The sequence below is a fragment of the Dunckerocampus dactyliophorus genome, chromosome 9 (genome assembly GCF_027744805.1).
Source record: "Dunckerocampus dactyliophorus isolate RoL2022-P2 chromosome 9, RoL_Ddac_1.1, whole genome shotgun sequence".
NCBI classification, from domain to species: domain Eukaryota; kingdom Metazoa; phylum Chordata; class Actinopteri; order Syngnathiformes; family Syngnathidae; genus Dunckerocampus; species Dunckerocampus dactyliophorus.
Genome location: NC_072827.1, coordinates 26,964,470 through 26,977,283, shown reverse-complemented (window position 1 = coordinate 26,977,283; position 12,814 = coordinate 26,964,470). Strand labels below are relative to the sequence as shown.

The following is a 12,814-nucleotide window of genomic DNA, read 5'->3' as shown; positions in this document are numbered from 1 at the left end:
TTACTTCAATGCATGTGAGTTCTAAACACAGACTCACAAGACCTGCACATGAACCTAAAAGGGTATAGCCTCCTCTTTGTGTTGGCCTCATTTATCCCTTACATCAGCAGGGAGCACAATCGCCATCCACTCCGCGCTAGTCAGGCGGAGGAGGGCTTATAGTGTGCCAACTGCACAAGTCACATTGTAATCTTGGCTGTGTAATCGTCGGATTTAGATGTCCGACTCCCTCCCAAATGAGATAAAACTCAAAGACACACCATTTGCAATAACACAACAAAACATGGAAAAGCCCTGAATCCTCATGATTAGGAAACAAGATGTAATAACAAAAGGGGGATTCATTGTGGAAAGTGACTTAAGTCATAATGCGATGTGGAAGCATAAAAAAAGATCTAGTATTAAGATGTTCTTACATGGTAAGTACTGTAAGCTTCAACAACTTTAGCCATGTTTAATAGCTTAGTGGTACGTTTCGATGGAATTTGTAGTAACTTAAAGGGATAGTTGGGATTTCTTGACATGAAGTTGTATGACATCCCCATCAGCATTGTAGTCCAATAACAGTGACTTACCCCCACTTGGTCTCCTAAGTCCAGTTCTGGTCAGATTTCTGTGATGAAGAAGTAGTTCTGCTTACTTGCTGTTATTTATGTTTTCTTGTTAAATTGTATTCTTAGAATGTGCCGTGGGCAAATAAATGAACCACCACCAACACCCCTGTACTAGACACTACTTGCAACTTCATACAAAAATAACGCAATTCCTCAAATAGTGGCCTTTGGGCCAATAGATGCCATGCCTCAGTAAATTGCTGGGCTGCCACTAATTAAACACCACACTTCAACTAGAAACGGACTTTTCACACCTCCCAAAAAATATCATAGGTGGCCATTACTTGCGCTATGACTGATACCGTCATGTTCACATACTGTAGACGTCTTTACCACAACACACACCACCTGGACAGTCGGAATGGCATCCGCAAAGCTGAACTTTACAGTGTAAAGAGAAAAGTGTCGTTATTTCAAAGCACAGGAAAACAATTAGGCTTTGGAAAAGAAAAAGTTCAGGACAAACACAGTATTACCATTATATATTTGTGGAGAAAACACTTATGTTACATCATTTCAACTTGATTATAAAATGCATTTGTATAAGTGCTAAAAAAAATCCTATTAGAAGCCTGGTATTCTCTGCAGTTCAGTGAATGAGCACCTCCTGCCACAATATGAGTAAATAAAGCCATTTGTAGATGCCTCTGAAACATCGGCAAATCAATATACTTTATTACATTTACAGTATACATGAATAATGTATAGGAAATCAGTGTTGTTAGGCTGAAAATGTCCATTTTAGAGGAAATGACGAAGCCTTGCAGATTTAAAGATGGCTGTGAGCCTTCTTGATGATTCCCCTCCACTTGTGTAGAGGTGGGCTGCCGCTGGCCACCAGCCTACGGAGCAGCCCACATGGCTGCAGGTAAGGCACATCAGGGTGAACCTGGTGGTAGTGCTCCAGCCTCTCCAGAACTTTGGTCAAGCCCACCATGCTCGCGTAGAACATGGGACCTCCGCGGTGCTTGGGCCAGCCATAGCCGAACACGTAGATTACATCGATGTCTTCGGGTCCGGCGGCTATTCCTTCCTCAAGGATAAGGAAGCCCTCGTTGATTAGGCTGTACAAGCAGCGTTCCAGCACCTCCTGGTGGTCTATGCGGCGTGCCACCAGGCCATGTTGAGATCGATAGTCCTCCAAAAACTGTTGCAGCCATGGGTCAAACCTTGCTTCATGACGGTTGTCATAGCTATACCATCCGCGACCTGTCTTCTGGCCAAATCGTCCTTGTGCACAGAGCACATCTCCAAGAGGACTGTACCTGCGGCCCTGTCGGACTCTGGCTGCCGGCCCTGTTGCACCCGGCTCCACCAGACCATCTTCCTTCCTAATCCTCCAGCCCACATCAATCCCAGAAAGGTCAGACATTCTGAAGAGCCCCATGGCAAAACCAAATTCCTCCAGAGCTGCATCCACCAACTCAGGCGTGGCTCCCTCCTCCAACAGAAAAAATCCTTGCTCCATGTATGGCTTCAGCATGCGGTTCCCGACAAAGCCACGGCAGTTACCCACAGCCACGCCAACTTTGCCCATTTTCTTTCCCAGATTCATGGCGGTGGCCACAGCTTCGGGAGAGGAGCGCGATCCGTACACCACTTCCAGCAGCTTCATTACATGTGCCGGGGCAAAGAAATGCATCCCGACCACCAGCTCTGGATGGCGGCTCTGGGAGGCAAGGAGGTCAACGTCTATTGCGGACGTGTTGGTGCACAGGAACGTGCCCGGTTTACACACAGCAGACAGCTGCTGGAAGACCTTCTTCTTCAGGACCGCATCCTCAAACACAGCTTCGATGACCAGGTCAACATCCGCTACTGCCTGGAGGCTGGAGCTATAAGTGACCATGTCAAGTGGAGGAGCCAGCCCTCGTCTCTGGGCACCCCGCTGCAGCATACCTGATATAGCCCGCTTTGAGTCATTCAGTTGTTTCTCCTGGGCCTCCACAGCAACCACAGAAAACCCCGCCTGAACAAGGGAGACTGTTATGCCTCTCCCCATTGTGCCGAGACCTTCAAGACCAAACACATAAAATAGGACATTTAAGTGACGTCTGATGGAGAAAAATCTAAATTCCTGCTTTAATGGAGGTGGCTTATTTTACTGTAGTACACTGCAGAAGGATCAGCTTTGGTGAGGTATTTACTACACTAGACTCTCTTTGCCTTGAAGATTTTTTGTGAGCCTGAAATTTTAATGCACAAGCTGTTGTGCTTCACATGTCCAGAATGTTCAACTACCATCACTTCCTGCGGCGAGAACACAGTCCATCCACTTGCACGAGGTGGGATGAAACTACTCAGTATCATTTTGTATCATTCCCGTTTACCCTTACTGAGGATGTTTGCGTATTGTTGTGCAATAAATTAAGTTGGAAGTAATAGAGGCCCAAGTTCTGCAATTCACCAGAGGCACAATCAAGGCTAAAGTATTTGAAATCCATTTTAAACATTGGTTTGCTGCTTTGCTGCTTTTCCACTGCACAGTTTTCAGGTTGGCGCAACTCCACTTGGCTGAGTTTGAGGAGGGGTTTGCGGTTGTCCGAACGTGACACGCTAACAAACAGCAATAACGGAGGCGAACAAGGTTTTGGATTTACATGCGGTTGAGACATATTGTATTCAAAAGGAGATTGCGGACAGCAAGAAAAAGGAAGTGGAGAATGAGGAGTATAATATTGTGCCTTAGCTCTACATGGCGCAGTATTGGGGCAAGCTAATGTTAGCATGTGTTCGTACCTGCGAGTACCGGCTTTCACCAATAGATGTCAATAGCGAGTAGAGCTGCTACCATGCAGTGGAAAAGGGTCATTAGAGTGTTTTTGTTTACTTCCACAAGGCAGCTATGGTTTGTTGTCTAAAGGTTAGAACAAGATGAGCTCTTACAATTGAGACTTAACTGTGGAAAAACATGAGTTTTATCTACAGTTGCAGCTCATTTTCATAGGATTCGATTTTTGACAAAAATGACTGCCAAAACTGTATCTCCTGTTTTCGAAAACACTGTCTTGATTATCGTACGGTCAAACAGTGCGCCTAACAAACTAGTCTCTTTGCCCGCGTATCATTCCGCCAAGTCGAGTGCCCAAACAAAGCATCCACGCATTGGTGACTCAGTCTTTTTGAAGACTGGATACAGTAGCTCTGCTTTTAGAGACAGATTCCAGCCAGGGAATCTTGTAATCATCTTTATTATTTGTGTGTGATGAACGGCGAACAACTCCATATCTGTCTCCTTTCTTCCTCCTATTAAGCACTGTGTACCACGATGAGGCATTCAAGCGCACTGCCAGTATTAGGCGAATAGGCTTTTGGAGAGTCAGTGCTTTTTTCTTTCTTTTTTTTTTTTTTTTTTTAATTGAGTACAGCTGCAAAATACCCCACCATGTTTCAAGTGCCAGAACTTTGAGAATGAACGTGAGAAAAACTACTGAATTCAAGAAATAACTCGTAGCCAAGTACGAAGGTAGCATCTGTTACACTCTCCTGTAATCAAACAAGGACATTGGACAGATGCTAATCACTAATTCTACTCATGTCAATATACACTACGTATTTGTGTTCCAGTCTTACCAATAACCGCTGTTTTATGGATGGGCCTGGGTCTGCTGTTGTCCCAGCAAGCTCCACTGGGCATGCTCCACTTGGTGACGGCTCTCTGCGCAAAAAAACTGTACTGCAGAGCCCGGGCCTGGCCAGAGGTGAACAGTGTTCCCATCAGCTCTTTTTCCCTCTCCATACCTCGAGCATAGGGCAAGGTGGCGGCTGCCTGCAGGGCCTGGATGCAAGCCACTGGCGCTATGGCTCCACGGGTTCTCTGGCGCACCTTCAGCATTGCCTCCTCAAACAGAGCATCCAAATGAGGAGGGCAAGGGCACGGACGGGTGCTTACACGGCGAGCATCCAGCATGTGTTCTAAAAGAGAAATGTGAAAGGAAGTGCGTTTTTAAACATTGACATTACAGTGCCAAAGTCAATATAGACGTGACATATTATCAAGGTCACCTCAACCTCAACCCATCATCAACGACTCAAAATAATCCACACAATCAGGAAAGTTGATTTTGCATGTTGAAACGATGGCATGTATATGTCCTAACATTTACTGCAGGGTTGCCCAAAGTGCGGCCCGAAGCAAATTTTTGCAAGTGGTAACTCTAAAAAAAAAAAAAGAAAAAAAACAAACAAGGACTAAAAAAAATGTTTAAAAAATGTTGATAACTCACACACAAGTGACATGCAGGCTGATTTATTTCAAATACACTAGTATATAACTTCTTTGCATATTAAAATTAATATTATAGTATAAATAAATACATTTAGTCTCTGAAATAAATGAAAAATCTAAAAATGGCCATTTTTCAGTATGCAGCCCTTAGCGGAAAAGGTTTGGACAGCACTGATGAGTTCTTCACTGTTAGAAAGAACCACGCCACGGGTCCGACATACTGCCTTTTCCAATGTCATTTAACTTTGAAGCAAATTTCCTGGTGAAAGTCCACATGAAGACTCAATATTAGAACACACGCATGCATCTGCTGTCTGCAGTCATCTCAACCGGTCAGAAATGAAAATGGCCACTGGGAATATTCCCACCTTAATTCCCACTCCCGTCTCTCCTGACATGATTACACAAGACAGAATCCTTCACAGCTCCGCTGAATTACACTGAGCTGCAGAAAATGGGTCAGCGTGGCATAGATTAAAGGGCCACCATCCAATCCACTGTCTCCAGTTTGGTCCAATAATCAATTCAATGAAGTCTGGAACCATATTTCAAACCAAACAATGAACGGGTGAGGTTATTTATGACCTAGCCCATCCTAACATATACATTGCGTTCATCGTCGAAACACAATGCGAGCGGGGAGAAGCATCAGGACCCCAAGGTACTTTACTATATTGAGCCATTAATCTGTAAATGGCTGAGCTGTTTCGATGGATTTGTCCTGCAGCGAGAGGGACGCCTGGTTGTCCTGACAGATGTAACGGGCAGATGTTGCAAACCACTGTGCTAAAACACTTAATCCCATCTGTGTGCGCATGTGTGGGGTCTGGGAGACACACGTGCATAGGGATGGGTATCCTTTGCACATGATCTGACACCGGTGCCAAATCGGTACTTTTAAAACGGTACCAGAACGGCGACTTAAAAAATGGAAAACATACAAATTTCGCCTAAAAACAACGTCTTTTCATATATACATAATTTTGTCACATGCAAGTTGAAGAGAATAGTCATGTAAATACTTCAATGACATAAATAAAATGATAATTAAGTAAGAAACCCACGAATATGAAATAAAATCCACAAGAAATGATCATAATTATCACAGCAAAACCAGTAGCGATACAGAACACAGGGAATGTGCTAACAAGTCGCAAGATACTACAGTACTTTAAGTGCATACATTCTGCTGTTTAAACGCCTACGTGTCACGCAATTCCAGTAGAAATCGATAACTGACACACAATTCTGAAGACGAGCTGTGTTGTCATGTTGACATTCAGAATTCCGGTGTCCTTGAAGGCACCTCGCTCACTGTTGGTGGATCATTTTGTGTGTGGAACGCAGCCGAGTAACGTGTAATGCAAGTTTACCGGGTTGGAATTGAGCATGGCCTACTGCTGTTTATGTTTGCTCCGGTCCCATATCGATACCGAGTTTCGGTACCCATATTTACCCACGAAACGATTCAAATGGGGCCGCACGGTCGCCGAGTTAGCATGTTGGCCGCACGGTCGGGAGATCGGGAAGATCTGGGTTCGAATCTCCGCTTGGGCATGTGTGGAGTTTGCATGTTCTCCCCGTGCGTGCGTGGGTTTTCTCCGGGTACTCCGGTTTCCTCCCACATTCCAAAAACATGCAGGTTAGGTTAACTGGCGCCTCTAAATGAGTTGTCCATAAGTATGAATGTGAGCGTGAATGGTTGTTTGTCTATATGTGCCCTGCCATTGGCTGGCGACCAGTCCAGGGTGTACCCCACCTCTCGCCCGAAGTCAGCTGGGATAGGCTCCAGCATACCCCCGCACCCCTCATGAGGATAAGCGGCATAGAAAGTAGATGGATGGATGATTCAAATGTTTTAGGCTACGTACGCACGAATACGGATATTTTAAAAAGGCATATTTTACATGCAAACAGGTTTTCGTCCTTAAAAACCTCAGTTTTTGGAAATCTACGGTTAAAAAAAAACAAACTACGGCTTCCATTTTTTTGCGTGGATGAGTAAGAGAGCATTTTGGTTTGTGTCATTTCTTATTTAACAACACAACATGGACGTTTTTGACTTCCAGGTTTTGCTTTCATTTCGTGCGGCGATAGACGGCATGTAGCTTACAACAGGCACGGGCGACTAACACACATTTCCTGGGCTCCATGTACGTGTGCGCTGATTTTCCAGCTAGTCTACAGGGAATCTTAACTCTATTGATGAACAGATGCGTTGTAATGTGTGATCGAGTCAGCTGTGGTCGCTTTTTCAGGCTTCTAATTGGCCAAAATGCACATGACAGCCAGTGGATGTGTTTTAATGTGGACAGACATTTTTTAACAACTCCACTCGTGTAGATTTTTTTTTTTTTTTTTACACCGAGGAGTGGGAAATGTGCGTTTTTGCAAAATATCTGTGTCCGTGTCGATATTGCCCGAGTCTGACACAGAGATGCTCCACTGGTTGCCTCGCAGAAACTCAGCGGCGGTAGCTTTTTAAGTGGGAACCGGCGCTCCTTGTCACCGTTTAGCAACCCCGCCAATTAGCTCAAGACGGGAGCATCCGTCCAAAGATTTTAGTTTGATTGACTCGCATCTCGTTTTGCTTGCTTGACTCACTCTGAGCCTCATTTTCATCTAACAACCCCGCTCAACTCCATCTCGGTAGGCATCACGTAAAAAAAAAAAAGGTTATACACTTGAAAGAAAATATGCAAAATTGACATTCCAGAAGGCAACAGGGGATTCAATGAAAATGTGTTCCAACAAGAGGCGACATGCTCAAACACGAGGACCACCACGTATCGACTTGCCGCTGCCTTTTATTTATTTCTTTTTAATTTGACCGTACCTGTTCATCCGAGCCCATGAACACAAAATGCTGCCGCTTGAAACTTTCTTTGGCTACATTTTGGGTTACTGAGGTGGGAAACACGACTGAATTCAAGAAAGAACTCAAGGTAAAACAGGAAGGTGGCGTCCGTGTAGTGTCTCACTGCCGCGTTGTGTCTTTGGGGACAGTCACATCAAGAATTACGTCTTCAGCGAAGTTAAACGTAACCTTAAAATGTTCATTTATCCCTTTCATTCATCATTTTTCTATGTATTTACAATGTTTCTTATTTATTCAGTTAAGCGTTTTTACAATATACAATTATATAATAATACAATTTTCAGTTTTTCCAATATTTCCCCCCAAAAAAAATAGCAAAGGATTTTCCGTCTTGAGATCTTACAGTTCGAATGAGTCTCTTTCTGGACATTATTTGAACATTGGCCCTTCTGTTTGCTAATGTGGCCAGTGTTTATGCTAAGCTAAGCTAAGATAAGCTAAGCTAAACAAAGCTAGTAGACAGCTAGCTCTTGCCTCACGTTCGTTTGCCATGATGACAAGAGAGTGTTGAGTATATCGGTTGGCAAAGAAAAACAGGCTGCATTCTACTTTACTAGTTCAATTTGTAAAAACATGTGTACAGTATATGTCCCATTTTTGTTCTTTTTGGGGAAAAATAAACACTCACATAAACATGAGTAATCTGAAAGAAAGCTAGTGTATGGTATGTGTATTACACATACTCTAGCAAGTTAGCTTTGCATATGGTGGGCTACAACAATTTAAAAAACAACACATTCAAATTCCGCTTTTTTTTTTTTTTTTTTTTTTACTATTTCCAAAGAAATAGCAAGGGGTTTTCTGTGAGATGTTGAAGTTCACATGAGTCAATAGACTCATTTGAACTTCAACATCCAGACATTATTTTAACATTAAACTTACTGTTTGCTAATGTGTCCAGTCTTTATGCTAAGCTAAGCTAAGCTAAGCTAAATAAAGTTAGCAGAGAGCTAGCTCTTGCTTCATGTTCGTTTGCCATAATGATAAGAGAGTGTTCAATATACCGGTTGGTCAAGAAAAACAGGCTCCATTTCATTTCATATTTTCTTGACATTCTTCCAAATGTGTTTCTGAATTATTGTATAAATAACGAGTAACGCTAATCATAACTTTGTAAGTAAAACAACAGCAGTGGTAATACTGCATTTTCTCAAATAGTGGATGCATGGATTTACTCAACTGCAGAGAATACAAGGCATTCTTAAGGGCAAAAAGATGAGGCATTTATTTATTTATTCACCTGGGGTAAGATTTTGGAGGCCACCTTTTGTGGAAATAAGGTATTATTGTTATAATCCAATTTGATGGTGCACTAAATATAAATGTGATATTTCAAGACGCCAATGACTCAGTCTTTAAGTGTGTGGTCACAGAACATGAACAAATGCATTTGTGAGTCTGATTAAAACATTCATGGCTAAATGAAACTAATTAAAGAACTTCCACTGTGGGTATTCTCAGAATGTTTGTCCCATTTGACCCTTCTGAATAATACAGCAAAGGCAGAGAAGACATCAGAGCACATCTCACACCGCTATCAAACATTCATAGCCGCAGCCGGCTTTTTCTCATCCCCTCCCTCGACTCGACTTCCGCTACTTGTACGTCAACGATTCCGGATGTCGCCGTCTGTGGAATATGTGAAATATTCTCCATCCCTCATTGGGCTGGCGTTTATCTGTCCTTGAATGACATAAAGCTGTCTGTGGTTTGCTTTGGTCTTACCTGCGACGCTCAGCGCAAACTTGACAGCCGTGTCCACGGTGCTGCGTTCAGTCACCTCATCCACTATTCCCAATTTGAGCGCTTCGGCAGCACTGATATGACGACCTTGTGACAACACATGATAGTTTTCAGCACACACGGTTGACATCCAACGCACAAAGATCACTGACTGAGAAGCGGCAGGTGTTATACATTTCCATTCATTTGTTTTGAAATAGTATCATGTCAAGCCAAAATGCTTCAAGTGACACCAAAACTGCTTTAGCAGAAAAATGGGAGATGCAGGCTGACATCTGCTGGTCATTTGAGTACACTACAGGTACATTGCTGCTGTTCAAAATGCGGTTACAGAAACACGTGCGACATGTGTAAAGAGTAAAGCTGTTGTTATTACCAGTCGTGATGAGGTCCAAAGCAGCTGGTAGCCCAGTCAGCCTTGGCAAACGCTGGGTACCCCCTGCAGCTGGCAGCAGACCCAAAGTCACCTCCGGAAGCCCCAGTATGGCCTGAAATTGAGGCCGGGTAGGAAGTTGAATCAGTGTAATTCACTAAAAAAAAGTGCGCATCCTTCAAATACTCGACAGTGAATTGTACCTGTTAATTATCTGAAGTTATGAATTTAAAGACGTCGCTCGTTTAATCACGGTTAATTGCTTCCAGATGCGACCGCGATGATTGATGGTGACGGTGAATTTCCATGAAGGATTCAACACTAATAAATGTAATATTTAACCTGTTTACAATCTTCTAAATACGGTTTTTAACATTATTAGAGCCCTCTAGACAGGAAAAACACCCATGTCGTAACCTTTGCATCGGTATGACCCAATATAGTAGTCAGAAAATAACACTTATTGGACAAAAATAAGACAACAGTTATCTTATGTTGACAGTTCCTTGTTTTTTTTTCTGGACAGCATCCTTCCTGCAGTGGCTATCGTCTCATCAATTCATTGTAATGGCCGCTTTGCACTCGTACAACCCGATATAGTGGGCGTAGTAAGAGTAAATAAGCTATTTAAGACATAAATAAAACGCCTGCTTGTGTGTGTCGCGGTAAATGTGTTCGCTAGGGGACCTTAGTGGCAGGCGGACAGATGTGCGGAGGACAGAAAATGAGGTCGGAGGTTGAGAGTTGACTTTTAGCTTGTTGTGGTTTTTGGCCCCAACGGTATCTGTGCTATTATGATGACTATTATGCAATGTATTATTGTGCCTGCAACCAACTGAACCTGCAACAAATGCCTGGAGCCTGCCTCACCGAACCATCACTGACACCTAGTGGCTGATGTAGAACACTACATTCACAATTAGAATGCTTCTTCTGCCTTGTATTTGTATTTTAGTTCATTTAGCCATTTTTATGCTTGAAAAGGGACAGCTGCATGCTCCATCCCTCACCGAGTCACTTGTAAGTGTACTTGTTCAAGCTCTCAGGAGACACGCCTCTGTCCGTTGGTCGGTTGACAGAAAATGACCACTTTCGTGACGCAATGGGAACGGAATGTGTAACTGCCTCACATCACATCACAAATGTCCTTGTTTTTGTTTGCCGCGCAGTTGGAGGCAGAGCAAATTATTGCCTGCTTAAGTTTGTGCATGCCACGTACCGCAAAACACTGTTTTGCAGCGTTTGAGCTGTTAAGGTGAACATAACAAGCACACAGCTGCATCAACGGACTTCTTCGCTTGCGATGGAAGTGAATATAAGGCAGGAGTACTTTCGCTTTGTCGTATGTTCCTTTTCAGCCCAGTGTGGTTTGTCTAAAGAAAAAAAGCCCTGTTTTTTTGTTTTTTGTTTTTTTACAGCTACTTTATGGAAGGGGAGGGCGTCTATTTGATATGAGGTGTGGCTCACGATTAATTGAGGCTCGGACACTATTTGAGGAAACGTATCTTCCTCGGGTACATTGACACTACACTGCTTTTATTTAAGTCAGGAGAGACACCATTTGGGACACATTGAACTAACCTTGCTGTGTGCTATTCGATAGTGACAGCCAAGCGCCAACTCCAGGCCTCCACCCAGAGCGAACCCCTCTATGGCTGCAATCACAGGCTTGTCTGCAGCCTCTATAGCATGGATCATAGGCACCAGTGGAGGCCCAGACATGGGGGTCCCAAATGCCTTGATGTCTGCCCCTGTTTAGAAATACAGTACATAAACAGCGTCTCATGCATATTAAAGAAACATCAATATTGTCGTCCATCGGTTGCATCAAGCTTCAATAGCATGCTTGGCAAAAAGCCACACTTTATCCTAAAATGAACAATGTGACTCAATATGTGATCGGCGGTAAAGGAAACAGCATCTACCCCCACAGAAGATTCCATTCTGACCACATATGACAATAGATTTCGCCTCTGCGTCACCAAGGGCCCTCTTAACTGTGTCCACAATGCCCTGACGTACTGCTGCGCTGTAACACAAATACAGAAACGATAAGCAAACTTATACAGGAATTTTGCATCAGGCTGCATTCAGTAGTGTGGACAATTTAGGGAATTTGCACAGTCTAATGAGATATAAATTTAATATAAATATAATATAATAATATTAATATAAATTTATTACAAGCAACACTGTGCTACAGTCACATTAATAAAAACAAATATCTACAGAATTAACACCCCCTAACGGTGTTAATTAAAAAGTTGCATTGATATGTTCGTAGTGGCCAATGACTGCAATAAGACGAAAACTATCGAGGCCAAATGCTGTAGTCGTCAACCTGCAGTACAAAGAGTAACATTCGTTATTCAAACTCACCTTAGTGCATTTACAGGAGGATTTTGAAGCGTAATCAAGCCGACAGTCGTTCCCGAAATATGAGAATATTTAGCCATAGTGTCACACAATCAATTGCACTTTTTACTGCATGCAGTGAACTTTGTAACTTCAGTGTTTAGCTCGCAGAACAAATTGAACTCCGGACACCTTCACAGCTTGTTGACATGATCGTTCTCTAGAGACGCTACATGGTCAAAGACAGCACACTCCTCGGCAAATGCATGTAACAGTATAGTACACAACGGAGCGAAACGTCCGCCATGATGGTAAGCAAGCGAGCGAGCTGGGCAAGGCGAGGCGCGCAACAGTGTACCGTGTATTGGTTTTAAAATTAAGCACCGTGCCTACATCCATCCATTATCTATGCCGCTTATCCTCACTAGGGTCGCGGTCCTGACTGTGTGGCCAACATGCTAACCACTCGGCCACCGTGCGGCCCATGCAGTGCCTACAATTTGATGAAATGAATTAATGTTATATGAACAGAATGAATTTATATGTACATATATATGTAAAACTCCATGACACTGCACAAATATGACCTAGTATACTGTATGTTGATGTCAATAAAAACCCGA

The 12,814-nt window shown here is 43.2% G+C and overlaps 1 protein-coding gene across 1 annotated transcript; it reads right to left on the bottom strand.

The window, feature by feature from the left end:
* Positions 1-490: 490 nt before the first annotated feature.
* On the bottom strand, positions 491-12,406 carry ehhadh (enoyl-CoA, hydratase/3-hydroxyacyl CoA dehydrogenase). The gene is made up of 7 exons (XM_054788265.1): positions 12,216-12,406; positions 11,762-11,865; positions 11,418-11,587; positions 9,840-9,951; positions 9,446-9,550; positions 4,188-4,529; positions 491-2,627 (listed from the first exon to the last, which is right to left on the bottom strand). Exons 1-7 carry the CDS (start codon positions 12,290-12,292, stop codon positions 1,384-1,386), a joined length of 2,154 nt encoding a protein of 717 aa, XP_054644240.1. The 5' UTR covers positions 12,293-12,406; the 3' UTR covers positions 491-1,383.
* Between the last annotated feature and the right edge of the window lie 408 nt (positions 12,407-12,814).

What these genes read in the sequence shown, in the direction of transcription:
- ehhadh (XM_054788265.1), bottom strand. Translation starts at nt 12,292, where the DNA reads ATGGCTAAATATTCTCATATTTCGGGAACGACTGTCGGCTTGATTACG. An exon ending in GAATGGAATCTTCTGTGGGG is followed by an intron (nt 11,588 to 11,761) that starts GTAGATGCTGTT and finishes ATTTCTAAACAG; the next exon opens with GGGCAGACATCAAGGCATTT. An exon ending in TTTGGACCTCATCACGACTG is followed by an intron (nt 9,551 to 9,839) that starts GTAATAACAACA and finishes TGTTGTCACAAG; the next exon opens with GTCGTCATATCAGTGCTGCC.